At 44.1% G+C, this 16222-nt stretch overlaps 1 protein-coding gene across 6 annotated transcripts in view; it reads left to right on the top strand.

The window, feature by feature from the left end:
• The window catches only part of rbms3 (RNA binding motif, single stranded interacting protein), a 275251-nt gene that overhangs the window by 80948 nt on the left and 178081 nt on the right, over window positions 1–16222 (top strand). Inside the window, exon 1 of one of the 6 annotated variants that reach the window (XM_041954713.1) lies at window positions 4005–5010. The exons of 3 other annotated variants lie outside the window; for them this stretch is intronic. In XM_041954713.1, the coding sequence (XP_041810647.1) occupies window positions 4936–5010 (75 nt within the window). In that variant the 5' untranslated portion in view covers window positions 4005–4935. Of the gene's footprint in view, window positions 1–4004; window positions 5011–16222 lie in introns of those variants that run through there. 2 more of the 6 variants (XM_041954714.1, XM_041954712.1) reach the window with 2 other exon arrangements.

Genomic DNA, 16222 nt, shown 5'->3' with positions numbered 1-16222 from the left:
TACTCTTGCTGCTGTGCAAACTTGCTTTGGTTCTGACCAGAGGCCACGCTGTGATCATGCTGAAGTTTTCTTTTACCAGACTTGTCTGATCTTTTAGAGGGGAATTGGAACTACTTAACACCTTCAGGGGCATGATACACCCTCAGCTGTCTTCCTCTTTCTCTATTTTAAAGTGCTGTGAATGACTCACTCGTGCTCTCAATTTAGAAAGTGAATAGACGAGCATCAGAGGAAGACCTGAGAACAGAGGAGCAGCAGATGGCTTTGGCTTTGTTTTATGAAAATGTTGGACAGACGCGTCTGCAAAGTATTAGCCATTATTTCTTAGTGTAGGTGTTTGAATATTTGAAACACCACCATTGAAACAGAGAGGCACCGTTTTCACTTCATCTTGGCAAATCGGCTTGCAAATCAGATCAGTTTTCACTCACTGAAGAGCACTAAATGCACTTTGAAACTTATTGGTGTGCACAACCCCAGTGCACAGTAGTGTACAAAGTAGGTTGAAACCAATATAAATCTTGGTGGAAATCACTTTAAAATCTGCTTCTCTCATGTACTCATTTAAAAATCTGAATATTTTGCAGTGAAATTTTGTAAATAGAAATTATGTTCCACATGTCCTACAGTAATAACCACCACACGATGGAGATGACTTCAGAGCGAATGACTAGATGTTGCGTCAGTATTAATAATACAAGAACAGAGAGATACTCACTCACTCTTTCTCTCTTTCCATGAAATAGTTGGCTGCATATCACCTCTCTGACGTCAGTCCCGCTGATTCAGACCAGAGCGCTTCCATCACCACCAGAGCAAAACACACACACACATCCAGTCTTCAAGGTCTGCTTCCACAGAATGAGACACACTGCAGACATTTATTTACACACAGCGTGAATTACTCCTCTTTAGTCGCGTTTTTGGTAATTGGCTTTATAAACTAACCTTTGCCAGCTCGTGGGTAGAGGCTGAAAGTTCACGTCAGCTGGTTCTCAAGGTAGTTTCTGGTGTTGACTGTAGGGCCACAGGTCAAGTTCTTTAGTTTCAAGAGTCAAGTCTCAATTCCCAACTCTTAATTCTTAATGGTTGGGCCCATGAATATTAATGGTTTAGCTGACCAATGTCTGTGAAATACTACTCTCCTGTGTTTCCATTCTGTGACGACTAATTTGAATAAACTTGAGAAAAGGTTAGTCAGGCAGACCTGTCAGCCCTCCTGTTTTTCCTGGGACTTTCTCATATTTTAGCCTTCTCCCCCGCTGTTATCCTGTTAAGATATTTTCACGTAAATGTCCCATATTTTTAACCCCTCTGGAAAAAAATGTCGTCTGTAACCCCGTACCCGTTTTTTTAACCAAATCCAAAACATGAATACATTCAGTTAACTATCATATGTGACAAGGAAAAGCACTTAATTGTCACATTTGAAAAGATGCAGATAGCTGTATTTTTGCTTGAAAAGTCAATTAATCGTGAGCCGTTGCAGCTCTAATACACAGTCTGAACTTAAAAAGATCAATAACTATAAAATCTGAACACTACACAATGCAAACACAGCGATGGATTCTTGTGCATAATTAGCAGCTCATTTCCTCCATGTTTGTCCTTCTTTTGGTCGAGACATCATTTGCAGCAGAAAACGTTTGGTCACATGTGGACAAAAGCTGGGTGAAAATCCCCTTAAACTGATCTACTGCTCTACTATACTCCTTTAAAAATCTTGGTATCTTTAAGCGAAAGCGTAAATGATGAGCCTTATCTGTGAAATACAGAGATGACTTCACGTGGCCGCTCAGTGGACACTGTTATAAAGACATATGAATCTTTTCTGCCTCTCTGCCTCCTTCGGGCTCTGTCTCCCAATCTGTCTTACCTTATTTTCTCTCTGTATCTCTCTTTCTATTACTCTCTCCATTGGCCTTTGTCCATCTTACTGCCTTTGTTCTCCACTTTCTGCCTTTCCCCAGATCCTAAGAGTTTATGTGTCTAGTTGATCCAGAGGCTGTTAATCTGGTAATCCACAATCGATATCAGCCTCATCTCTTTCCTACAGATAAAAATGGCCTATCTGATAAGTGTATTTTCCATTGTATGTCTGTCTAAAGACTGGCCTTTCCCTCTGAGCTTTGTTTTGGTCTTTGGGATTCTTCTGTTTGTATTGATTTGGTCTGCCACATGCGTTGGTCCGTTTTATACACATTTATACACTCAAATAAGTCTGTTTTGCATGACATTGTGTGTCTAGATTGTGAAAACAAACACATATCCTAGAAAAGACGCTGCATTGCAAAAATGTCCGAATTATTGTTGATTAGTTTTCTCACATTTGATCAGAAAATTAATCAAATAATCATTGCAGTACTTACAATATAATGCACTGATGTAACAAAAGTAATTATCAATGCAAGAAGAGGTGAAGAAAGTGTATTTTCTCCAGCTGAACCCACTTATCTTGAGTGTTGCACTAAAAATATGTAATTAGGTTATTATTGTTTGAGAAGGAGACATGAGCCTCATGGGTTTTTGTGGAATGCTCTCAAGTGTAACAGATGAAATCAAAAAACTAAACTCATCAAAGTCATGGGTCTATTTTCAGATGTTGAAATTACCGAAATATAATTGTTTTCAGTCCAGTAATTTCATGGTGTAGCTTTTGGCTGCAGTTTCCTGCAGGACTCATGTCGGGTAATTTAGATGAAAACTAAGTTGATTTGCTAATTGAGTGAAAACTGACACTCCTGAACTCGTGGCCGTAGAGCCGCTGAGGTACTCATGAGGACTTGAGGTCAGTTCCTGTCTGTGCATGTGGGTGTGTGTGCCTGAGACTGTACTTGTGTGAGAGATGAAAAGAGAGTGGGACTTTTTTTACATGCATGTGTTTGATCCTGTTTGCAGAAGTATGAGTCTGGCTGCGGTTACTTGTGATCAGGCTAACACTCACCAACAGGACATTTTTGGCATGTTTTTGGTCACGGTCATGGTCAATCAGAAGAGATTATTTCATCCATCGTCATCTTTTGATGTTACACAGGACACGGTTTTCCCTTCTCTTCCTCAGCCTCTCCCTTGGAGATTGTTGTTCAGTGCCTTTAAATGTAGTGTTTATTATTATAGCCCTAAAAAGTGAAGACTGGATACACATGCTCTTTGTTTACCCTGCACATTACTTGGTCTTACAATGAACCTTAATGACTGTATTGTGATCCGATCTTTTACCCTAATTTACACATAAAAAACATAGCTTTTGCATATCTAATCCATGCGATTGATTCAAATATTTTCATACAAAAACAAGCCATAACATGGTGACAGAAATATAATCAGTGGCGCGAACATGCTCCTCAGCCAGTTCAAGGAAAAAATAGTAGACATTGCCTCAATACATACATGTTCTATAAAGTTGTGCATTGAAAGTGCTTCACTGGTTTTGAGATGCAGTCACCTTAGTTTGTTAAGTGTTTGTTTGGGGACCCAGTGTGTTCCGGCGGTAGCGCCGTGTGCAGCCAGTAGGGGGAATCGACTGCTCGCGCTGACGCCATCCCCCTCTCGTCTCCACTCCTCTTCCCCGCGTTCTCCCAGGTTGTGGAAACGCTGCAGCCCGCTGGTCTGTGTCTGGGTCCCTCTCTCGCACGGAGCTGCTCAAGACCCTCCTACCGGCTGGGCTGGGGAAGGAGGAGGCAGTCTGCTCTGCTCGCAGCCTCGGACGAGCCCCCTTTACCGCCCTGTCAGTGTGGAGGAGAAGGAGAGAGAGAGAGACACAGAGAGAGAGAGAGAGGCTGAGTGATAGAGAAAGCGTACGCGAGAGAGAAAGAGAGAGAGCAACTGTGTGACAGAGGGAAAGAGAACAAGGCAGGCTGCTTAGAGGCGTGAGAGAGCCAAGGACGAAATAAGGAACATTTTACAAGAGCAGGAAGAGGGAGGATCGCAGACGAGGGACTCCTTCTCTACTGGGCACCTAGGACACAGTCACTGTGTTTTTTTTTTTCACTCATCTTCTCGCTGGAACCCGGTGGATTGACTAACCAGTGGATTTTTTTAATAAACGCTCGTGCCACATCAATTAGAAACTGGGATCATTGCCCTCTCGCTGGCTCGACCTACACAGACTGAGATTGCTTTCTGGTTCTGCGCTCGACTCTCGTGCTGCGATTCTGCTCCACGCACAAAGTGCATCTGTCGGAAACCGGCGCTGAAGATATCTCCCCTCTGTCAGACAGGACAGCACGCAGCCACCGTCGGATCAGACTACAGAGGAGAGAGAGAGAGAGAGAGAGAGAGAGAGTGTGTGTATGTAAGAGAGGGAAAGAGAGAGAGGGGGCAGTGAGAGAGAGTCAGATTCACAGAGTGTGTTTGAGAGGGAGGCAGATTAATGCCCAGCGAAAGACTGGAGTGAAACAGCTTAAATAGAGAAGTGAACCTATACGTCCTCTCCCGTTTTCCTTGCCATCCCTTTCCTCCTCTCCTCCTCCTCTTCCTCTCCCGTTTTCCAATATTCACAGGACTGCCAGAGCTACTGCCACCTGCACCTCTTCACGTCTTCTCTTTCCTCCTCTTCCTCTACCTCACCCTTATCACGCGTTACTATCCGATACCAGCTGCTGACGGACACGCTGCTCTTGGTTCGAGCACTCTCTTGGAAATATTTCCATTGATCCAGCAGTGAGAGACTGAGTGAGCATCGATACAGAGACTCCGGACCGGTGAGGCAACGTTTGTCAGGAGCTTCCTCTTCAGAGGCAGACCTTCTCCCAGTCGCTGTCCGGCACTCAGAACCTGCCTTTTCCCTGGAGGACCGGCTAGCGACACAGTGGTGCCGACAGCGAAGACAGGAATCACACAGCTCCTCCGCTGCCTCTATCCCATTGCTAGCTACTTGGCAGCTCCCGCCCCCGTGTCACCATTCCCTGCCTCAGTGCTAAGGATTCCAGCTACATGGGCAAGCGATTGGAGCAGCAGCCAATGTACCCTCAGTACACCTACTACTACCCCCACTATCTCCAGACCAAGGTATGCCGCTCTTCCGCTCTTCATGCATTCATCAAGCCCACTCCTCTACTCCTACTCCTCTTGTCCTGCCATCCTCCGCCACCCTCACCCCCCCACCACCTCCTCCCTTCTACCGCCCCCCTTCACCCCCCTCTCATCCCTGAGTGGAGATGGGATTTGATGGATAGCTGGCCTTGGCTGTGATGGTTTCAGATGGCAGGTACCTCGTCGGAGTTTGGATGTCTGTGTCCGTGTGTGTGTGTGTGTGCATGTGTGTCTCTGAGTGAAGGATCAGGGATCAAGGCTCGAGGCTTAGGACTACTGTTAGTCTAGCCTACTAGACCGTTACTGGGAGCTGTCCAGTAACGTCCATCCATCCCTCCCCTGCAAACTGATTGATGAGATACACTGCAATGGCATGAAGTGTAATAAGTTAAAAAAAACATTATTGTAGATTCAGAAGCTGTTCATAAATCAAAATAATTGACAGACAGCTGTCATAAATTAAACAAATGAGAGAGTTAAGATCCAAGTTTAATTTACTAATGAAGTATTTGCACGCTGAATGTAGGCCATTGTTTAAATGCTTCAATGCCACTTTTTACAGTGGCAAATTAAACAATTAATTATGAAGTTGCTAATTTACCAAACAGCGCAAGTGCTTTACAGCGAGGGGACAAATGGGTTGTGAACCCTTCTTTTTCTGTGGTGATGGTCGGTGTGGTTCAGACAGAGAGCAGGCATGAGGAAGGCTGCCCGTGTTTGCTCTAGCTGTAGTATGCATCAGTGCCTCTGGGATGGAAGCCCAGGCCTGGGCCCTGATGGCTGCCAGGACCCTGGCTGGGCGCACTACCCAGACATCATCAAGGGATTAAAATGGAAGCCTATTGGGGATTACTCTATTTGTTTTTCTACTACATGCATAGCTCTAATTTCTGCCTGTTATTGTGTCGTATGATGCATGGCAGTGGCAGAACAACATGCTGAAGGTGTGCAGCTGAACTTTGTGCAGCTGTTAAGTCTCAGTCTATTTATATTATAACTTTAAACACAAACATCACAAATTCTTTTTTTTTGTTTAATTCACTTTTTTGTGTGATGCTCTAACATGACTATTAAATATCTCCCATTGTATGCATAGAGTAATAGATGCTGTAAGTCTGGGTATCAAACCTTTATACTTTTTGAGTACAAACCCAAATGTGTTTTATCACTGAGTATCAAATCATGTCAAGTATTTGAAGTTGACTTTGAATGACAGGACAGATTTTAAGGGCTTGTTTTTTATTCTATAATCACGTATTTCTTGATCTATATTAGGAAACTTTTCTAACTTGAATTTGTATTTTATTCAGGCAAAGTTATTTATTTAACACTGGAGGACTGAGCACAAAACAATATTTATTTTCCCTGTATGAAAGATATTGAAAAAAGTTTTATTTTGATATTGGTTCTCAGCTTTGTTGAACATTTTCAAACAATACTCAGCCTGCAGAATAAAAGCTCAGATGTGGTGAATTTCCCCTATCTATAGCGAGGAAGTAAGGCAACAAGAAAATGTGTTGAAGCAATTAATTTATCAATAAAGTTGACAAAGCACAATAAAGCAAAATACCAGTGATGCTTTCATGCTTTTCCATGTGGAGCTGGATTGTGAACCATTGCGCTTCCAGCAGGGAGGACCTGCCTGCAGCCCCACCTGGCAGTCCACTAGCTCTCCCCCTGATTTATAGTTTAATACATTTGTGCTGCTGCCATATGGCTTCCCTCTCCCTCCCACCCCCCTCCGCTACTCCTTCCATCATCCCCCTCTCCCTCCCTCCCGCTTCTCATATCTCAGAGTTGCTCATCTCAGGGGCCTCTCAATCAGGGTATGCCCCTTCATTCCCTCCCTCCCGTCCACTTCTCTTTTCCCCTCTTCCTCCCTCCTCTTGCTTTCTGCCTCCCTGCTCTGTTGCAACAGGGCCCCCTGCCTCCTTTGCCCATGCTGCAGTTCACTCCCAAGGTCAGCACAGATCCGATCTTGCCACCGTCAGCGATTGATGTATCCTTGAGCGAGCCACTAGGGTCCTGTGTCATGCAAACGAGACCCACGGTGGGGGCGTCGGGGGCGAGAGGAGCATACATTTCCGTTTATAAATCGGCAGCCAACATTCTTATTCATTTTCATGGTTAGTTGGCGTAGCCAGTGGCCTCGTTGGTTGATATGATAGAGCCACAGACAGGGTCAGTAGGAGGGAGGGAGGCGGGGAGAGAAGGCCGAGTGTTGGGCGATGTGGCCGAGAGGGCTGTGGAGAGCGATCTCACGCTCTCATTAATGATCATTGATAGCTCGATTACAGAGAGGGGAGAAGGGCCTTGGCTGGCAGGTTCAGTCCACACAGTCTGCAAAATCACATGGCGCTAGCTCTGGCCTTGCGTGCACACACACATACACACAAATTCTCACTGTAAGTTTTCTTTTTGCACACATACACTCCGCTCAGATTTAGGCATCAGTGTCAAATCACACAGGTTTTTCTATCCGTCTTCATTGCTGCATTCTCATTGTATGGCCTCATTCTCCCAAGAGAGGTGGGAAGGGGGCATAAATATCTTGCAGGGAGAGGGAGGGGGACTGGGGTGTAACTCATACCAAAGTGTTGCCATTCTCCTTCTCTCGCCTCCATTTTATGACGCATGTTTGAAATTCTATGCATTGAAAATTTATAGAACATCTGTGCTCGGTTACAACTAAGGACTTTACTGTAAAGAGAAGAGAAAAGAAGCTAACATTGTCATAATGGCATGGCAGAATAAAGTGAGACGCCTTCTGAATCTGGGGGCCCTTTATCCCCTCGGTATGTTTGTATTATATTCTAATTTAATGGAGTTCTCTGATGCTGTCCAGCATGCCCTAGTCAGGCCAGATTAGAATGTGAAAGTCAGAGAATGAGATGAAACAATAACATTTGGCTTTCTATTGATTAGTGCAGTGGGGCGTAGCATGTGCTTCTCTTTAGCTGAATTATTGATTCCCGAAAGAGGATTTGTGCGTCTGTGTGTGCACGTTAGCGCGTCTGTGTGTGGCTTTTATATGAGGTTATGGCTGGGGGGAGCCTGCAGGATGCTGCTTTGATGAGAGGATCCTTTAAAGGCCCTATTTCTGTCTATTCCCCAGCTGATCAGTCCATCGAGTCATTTGCTGAAATTTGGCCTTTATTCAGCCTGTGTCTTTTCGTGTGAATTTGATGTTTAGTGCTGTTCACAGCTTGCTGTGCATTCAACTTTAATGACAGGTAATAGATGTGCATCATAAATGAGAAAATTACAGTAAAACGTCTCGCTCTGGCCCGGTCCCTCCCTTCGCCCACGAGAACAATTACAGCACACAGATCAATTATTGTTATTTCATGATAGTGTTTAGGAAAGAATATGAATTTCAGCTAAATGTGTGCACTAAGTGCCTGTTGGTCTTGGCTTGTGTTGTATCTCATTTTCTCCCAATGACAGGCATTTTCAGTTCTCTGTTTCATTATTATGCACATAACTCTCAAAGGAACTCTCAAATTACTGATAATTTGCCTTGAATACCTGCAGTAAATTTTGTGCTCTGCTCTGAAAATTAGTTGGCTTTACTGTTGCTGTTACTGTATGCACACTAGGTACCTGACACTGCTGCACCCTTGTGCTGTTACACCGCTGATGGCCTAGGTCATCACATGCCTAATGTCAGCAATCTCACACACCAGCAGACAGACACACAAGGATGCACTACAAGAGTATATGCACAAGCACGTACACATGCACTTGAGCTGTGTGTGTGTTACTGACAGACTAGTACATGAAGAACCCAAGAAGCCAAGAGGGGCAGTTTGAGGTAGATTTAGCAGCGGCTAATGTCACTGGCCTTAAGTAAACACCAGTCAATGGAGCCCTTTGAGAGGATCTGTGCTTGTGTCTGTCCCTGCCAGCATAGGCAGCATTTATACTCTAATTCTTTAGAAATACAGGAAGAAGTGAAGGGAAGGGGTGTATGCATGTGTGTGAGAGAATGAAAGACAGAACAGAGGATGGATGTCATAGGGAAGGGCCAGTTAAAAGGAAAGGAAAAGGGTTTGGCCACATTAGACGGGGTGATCCATTGTGCTACAGAAATAATAACAGAGCTATCTAGATCCTCCTTTAATGCCTCGATAGAGGAGAAAGAGAAGCATAAAGACAACAAGGCAGAGACAGATATACACAGACATGGAGGGCAAGCAAAATCAAAGCTAGATAAAAAGGGCCAGTATCCAAAGTCTTTCACTGAATCAGTTATCAGTGGCATAAAACTTAGCTAGCAGCTTAGTCCCCTCTGTCTCTGCTGATGTGGATCTGCTTTGAAGAGTTTATCAAGAGCTTTTAGGGCTGGAAAAATACACTTCTTATATTACATTTACTAAAGCCCAGCCCTTTTTCAAGTACGGGACGATATGTTCTTATTAGTGCTAAGACAGGGGTAGTATAACTCATTTCCCCACTTGTAATTCCTGATCCGTGCTTCACGACTGACTGCCCGAAACAAAATACTGTCCCCGCCTCGCTGTAAATCTTAACTCATCTCTCTTAGCAAGCTCAGATTGGCAGGCCTTTTAGCGAGAGCTCTAGCTTTCTTTCTGTTTTCGTGTTTCCCCAATCCTTCACTTCACATGATCAAACCATGCAAGGAGGCTTTTTGATCATTAATCAAGTAATTCCTCTTTTTTTTCTGCCTATGCCTGTGGCTTTATCCAGCAGTACAATCCTCCTATGTGTAACTGTCAGTCAATGGGGCAGACAACTCCATTTATTTTCTATGGGCTATGTGTACGTGCACAAACATGCACACACACACACACACACACCATATTAGGGGTTACTTAACCCCTCTCATCTGTCAACTGACAGTTAAGCCCCATCTGCACACCCATACATTAAGGTTGTGTGTGCATTACTTCTTCCCGCAGCCTCTCATAAGCCACAGAGGAGGGTGCTGAGAACTGGCCTTCTGGATGCTGCCGTCCACATCTCATTAAAGCTGCTCTACCAGATTGCTCCCTCAACATTGATATCCATTTTGTCAGAAGAGTGAAAATGAACTAGTGAGCTTTTTTTGTTATCTATATGCTGTATCTCGAAATCTGTTCTGTGTTAACTTTGGAGTACATGTAGCAGAAATGTTACACGCATGCTTACATTCTGCTTACATTCTGCCGCATAGTATACGAGTGCAGATGTATGTGCAAAAGAAGTCTATGAATAAGTTTGTGCTTTATAAAGTTAAAAGTTGTGGCCAAATGCAATGTGTGTGAGACTGTGTGCCTGGCAAGTGGTCTAATGCTTAGGCTGAAGGTCTGGAAACCAGGTCACATTTTTCTTCTCCATTGAAGTGTCCTTGAGCAAGACACAGAACAAAGTACCTGCTCACTCATTGGAGGTCGCTGTGGAAAAGAGTGTCTGAGATAAATGCATAAAATATAAAATGATGTGCTTGGTGGTGGAGTTCTTGCCCCAGGGGAGTCTTGTCTCTGAACTCTCCTTCCCAGACCATCTGGAGATAACAGGCGAGTCCAGCCTGTGGTGCAAGGGAGAGGAACTCCTACCTGTCTGGTGAAACGGGGCATATTGTGAAGTAGGTGGTGGAGGGAGTAGGGCAAGTTTCCTTCAACCGGAAAACCTGGGTTAAGACACTGAGTCCTCAACAGCTTCAAAAGGCACTGCTGTGAAAGAGGCACACACAAAACACTGATTTGGATTATTTGTGCTTTGAATAAATTGTGGATGTGAACTTTATACCACAGGTGGTCTTTAGTGTCTGTGCATATTAGGCATGACTTGAATTTACAAACATTTTTAAGTGCATTCAAATTTTTTGTCCCAAGCTGTGAAATTCTCCTCCTCCTTATGAGGACCTGAAGCACTTTTTTTTATGTGTTTCTGTATTTTTGGAGTTCTCCTACAGTGAGAAAGAGGCATGCGGAGTCAACAATAAAGCGAGACAGAGAGAAGAGAGGAAAGATGTTGCTTCAGATTTAGAGCCAGATGAAACGAGACACATGATGTGCCCTTCAAACCCACCAACACGGCAGGACTCTACAAATACACCTGCTTTTTTCTTCTTTCTTGTTTTTACCAGCATTTCTTTCTGTAACATCGTATCTGCCTGGAGCTGTCTACTCTGGCCCACTGTTTCACTCTTCTGTCGCTCTGGCAAGGGCCTCGCCTGGCGTTTTCACGCTCTATTTTCTGTCTCCCCTTTTGCCTCTGAGGATGGCGGGGTACAGTTTGTTTCCCCCTCACTTTTGCTCAGATCACTCTTTGTTGCTCCTATTTATGCCAAGCCTCCCTTCATCTTTAAATTCTCTTTCATGTTGACCCTCTTTGTAATTACTCTTTCCCATCCTCCATAGCTTTTGCGTGCCTCTCCCTCTATTTCCGGGAGCCCCTGCTGTCTGCTGGGCATGGTGTCCTGCCATCTGTGCAGGATGACATGAGTTGCTGGTGAGACACCTCCTGTGTAGACCCCTTTAATACATACAGCCCATATTAACATACAGAAGAACATATTGGACATAATAAAAAAAAGTCAACCACACCTAAAGCCTTTTACCATTTTAAGTGAATCGCTCTTTGTTGAATATTAAAATAATTAGAATTGTTAGGTCTGTATTGAATCTTTCCCTAACATCTATTTGGCAACATTATAGTTAATATTTTCCAACTGAAGGGAATACATTTGAGTGAATATGTTTAGTGAGGGATTATCAACTTTGTTGAGAAAGAGATAAAGGGATTACAAACTTTGTTGAAACTTCTGTCGGCTCTTGTTGCTGCTCAGTAGATACCGAATAATATGTCTGACTAAGAATGAATCCTTTCACTGTGTGGTTCAATACTTTTGTCTGGATCTTCTTTCTTTCTTCTGTCCTGAGAATAGCTCTACACAAGACAAACCTGTATTATGTGAACAACTGAATATATTTCTGCAAGTTAACTCTGTTTGTTTCCATTTTAGTGTGGTTTGTTGCTTGGTTTCGATGTTTCACTGCATGTTTGACTTAACTTTGAGCCGCTGTCTATACCTAAATCGAGAGGGCAGCAAAATGTCTTCAAATTCAACCCACGAAAGTGAGGGATAAACTCAAGAACCCTTGTTTATGTGAACCACCCAGCTGAAAAACAAAGGAGGCCGATAGTATCCTATTTGGCCCCATTTGAGGAGAGACAGTGGAGAGCATGAAGGGCAGAGGAGGACCTGGGTCAAGACAGGACACTGAGCTGGTGGTGAAGGATGTCAGGCCGTGAGTCACGTGCTAGAGAAAGGCGAGGGACGGGCAAGTAACTGCACCTCGTGAGAGACAGACAGACAGACCGTCAGGTAGAGAAGGGCCTTTGTTGTTCTAGTGTAACTGAAGCTTTCGGTGCCTGATGTGTCTGCTGCCCTACCTTTGGCATGCCGGTTCACACGAAGAACGCTCAGGTTGCTGCTGTGGCAACAGTGGAAGGGTAGGAGGAGGCGGCAGCTCGGCTTGGTGGCGTTCACTGACTCAGACTCAGCCGGAGTAATTGCTCCTGCATTTTTAACGAGTGGCTGCTGCGTACTCCTTGAGGAGCAGCACACCAGAGGATCTCCACATGGCGGCCCTGGTTCAGCAGAATTGCCTTTTCACCTTCCTGACTGAGAGCATCTGAGGGAGGCAGAAACCTGCTTTATAATCACACCTAAATTTGTCATGCGGTGGTGTTGCAAATTTAATACGTTAGCCAAATGAAGCCCTTGTATGTGTAAAGTGCTGTAAAGACTGTAAAGAAGTTTTTCCATACTGATGCTGACGGCACTCCAGAGAAAAGCGAGGCAACACAGACAGTTTTGTTATTCTTTTGTTATTGGGTTGTAGTCCTAATCTGTGGTTTTCCCTATAACCAGACATATTATGGCGAACTGAGTGTGTCGATGAGTTCACAGTCAAAACAGTCTACTATGTAGGCGATAGTATGTAGACTTTCTTGGAAAGTCCTGCAAAAGGGAGTATCATTTTCCCTATATGCAGCGCACTGTATTGTATAGTTTGAAGTTTGGCACCAAAGAGTCAAGAGCCAGAATAAGAGACTGGGAAAGCCACCTGTGGAGAGAAAAAGAGAAGCACGGAAAGATCAACAGTATCATTTTTCACAGCGGCCTTTCATTTAGCTCGTGACGTCATAGTCTGGCAAAGAGAATCCTTTGCCAGTTTACATCTCACTCTGAGGAATTAGCATTTCATTTCCATTGTGGCAGCACAAACCGATGACCTGGTGTTTTCACCTAGATATTCAGACGTGGAAACCGGAGGAGACACCAGCCACAGACATGCAAATGGTAGTGTAGCCTTACCACTGTGATTACTGTAGGAGGCCCGGTTGCCCCTCTCCTTAACACATATACTGGCTGCCTGCAATATTTACTCTACACAGCTGCATTAGTAGTGGCAGGCTCAATGAAAATACCGTGTCACGCATAGCTTGAAAAATGGCTCCGGAAAAAGCCAATTCTGCCATGAATGAGGATCAGCAAATAGGCATGAGGGCTTGAATAGCTGCCAGTCCTGTCAGATTCCCCCTCTCACCCAGCCACAATGAGCTCCTATACAAATAAGGATACGTGCACCAATTTAGCGCAGCAGATGAACCTTGCGAAGCCTTGTCGAGCAAGTGGGGGATTACCAAGAGCAAACAGGCCTTTCTCCCAGCTTTATTTGAGTTAAATGACTCAAGCCACCCTCTCAGATTTTGCCTGAATGGTGTGTCTGGCAGGCCCTTCCACTGCTCCAGCCGCTTCTGAGGCTACAACGTGTGCACATTAGTCAGCGTATGGAAAAACACTGAGTGGGACAGGTAGGCGGCATGAATTAGATCGCAAGGACACTGATGCAGGGAGCAAGCCGAGCCAGTGGAGTCTCAAACCAGGATAAATGGAAAGAAGAGAAGAGGAGAAAGCCCTTGGCGTGATAGAGTCCAGTTGGAGGAGAGATTATTATTCTTCAGCAGTAATTAGTAGCACATAAACAGCCATTGGCAACAGAATTAAAAAGTGTCATTATGATATGTAGTCTCCACAGAAGATGCCGGTTCTCTCCCTTTTCAATAGTTAATCATGTTGCCTGTGCACACACAGAGTGGGTAAGGGTTCAGTATGTAGCAGATGAATGCCTGAAAATGACAAACCTATTGGAGAGTTTGATGCACAATACTAGTTTCCCCCTGTACAATCCGCACTGAGGCAGATGGCATCTCTTCTCTCCCCTTTCCCCGTAAATTATTAAGGTCACCCACATTTGAGAGAGAAAGAGTGGGACAGAGTGCGTGTGTGAGAAAGGAAATGCATGCAGGAATCAATGCTTCCACGTGCACTTAAGTGAAAAAGGTCTCTATTTAAAATATGCACAATATAACCGGTACAAGTTTTGAATAAATGCAAATGTTAGCATTTGAGTACTTGTACAGTTGATGAATGCTGATGTTTTTATCTTCCTGTATTTTTTTGTCCTTGGGCTCTTATGAAAATGGTAGAAAACAGTGGCTTTGAAAAACAGTTAGTTACTAATTCCCTGTCTGCTTTCTCTCTCTCATTAGCCGTCTCGAGTACCCTGTGGAGGACTTGTATCCATTATTTATCTCTAGCCCCAAAAAACAACAGCTGCATGCTTGTGTAATCGCCATATGTTGTGCTTCTCCCAACATATTGGGAGGAATCATGCTGTATGGGGAACTTTATATCAACCCATAGAGATCTGCATAAAGCCCCACGCAGACACGCTGCACTTAAATTATTTCCTAAATGCTCATTTTTTCAGGCTCAGTGGAAAATACTGAAGAAATATTCCTCAACAGTTAGAACCTAAACTACATTGGTCAATTAAGCACAGAGGCACCTTGCTGAATATTTTGGGATGCTCCAGCACCACTGGAACAGTCAGAGGGAGGGAAGGGAAGGGGGTCACATTAGGATTCAGCCGATAAAGCAATAAACCCTTGTAGGAGCCGCAGTCGGCGCCATTCAGAGCAGATTCTGTGTCCTCAGCACTTTGGGCCTGCAATTAATCACTGAACTGACATTACCCCGCCTTCTTGCGAACATTGGATAAACACTCTGGCAATGGTAAGCCAACGTTCTCCACCACATACCCGGTGTAATCGTTAAGACGACTGTTGACGTTCGCTCTCTCTGAAATGTTTAGGAACTCTGTGCCCCAGTTATGTAGACTTCCTGTAGAGCGCAGGATGATCTGCTCATCTGTTTAGTTATAGATAGCAGTTTAACAGCCAGCCGGAGCTACAGCAGGCGGCCCCTGCTCCATCATTCCCCACTCAAGGGTTATGGAGGACGCTTGGCTCTCCTGGCTGATGTGTGGCAGCATTAGCTAGCATGTCGCATCTGTTTAACCCATGTGTGTGATTGTGTGTGTTTGGCATCGTACGTTTCTCGGCTGGTGTGACTGCATGGCAGTTGCCACAGTGATTTGTGAAATGGGAAGCCTGTGAGCCTGTTGAGGCTTTATTAAGAGGATCGCTGGCAGTGTGTGCTGTATTGTTACCATAGCGACAGTTGCCAATAGTGTGTACTTACCAAGCCCATTGTTTGACAGCGGGTCAGACAAGGTTACTGTAGGGTAACTGCTGCTACCTGAAGGTGGGGTTCCGGTAGAGCTTTTTTTTGGAATGGAGACCAAGTTCATTAAGCTTTCACATCTCTTACCAAATCATTCATCATTGCTCTCATTTTATTAAAAGCAAACAGAGTGTAAGACCCTCTGGTTGCCTTTCACATAAATATCAAATAAATAATCTTGTCGTTTGGTTGTTAGTTCTGAAACATTAGGTTAATTATAGTTTCATAAAACAATCCCAACTCTTCCAGTGCTTTCATCCATATCATATGGATGGAGTTTGCTCTGTTGTGTAAACATACTACAAGCTTAGTAGCCTTTTGTGATTTCATCCATAGCAATTTTAGTTATTGTTATAAATAGTAGCATGAGCTCCTGTTTCCAGTGCATGAAAGTTCAATGAACTTTCCCGCTAGTTAATTGTAACTTTATTCGAACCTAGGATTAAAATTTACAAAGCAGTTTTGAAACTAAATGCAGATTTTGAGAGTTATTGAACCCCAGCTCTACATAACCCTTACTCTAACCTACTATTCTAACAAAGAAAATAATAGCTAGAAAGGCTTTCTCCATCTTTACACATTCAT

Source organism: Chelmon rostratus, chromosome 16 (genome assembly GCF_017976325.1).
Source record: "Chelmon rostratus isolate fCheRos1 chromosome 16, fCheRos1.pri, whole genome shotgun sequence".
Classification (NCBI taxonomy): domain Eukaryota; kingdom Metazoa; phylum Chordata; class Actinopteri; order Chaetodontiformes; family Chaetodontidae; genus Chelmon; species Chelmon rostratus.
The sequence above is the reverse complement of the archived record's forward strand: the minus strand, read 5'-3'. Positions and strand labels throughout refer to the sequence as shown.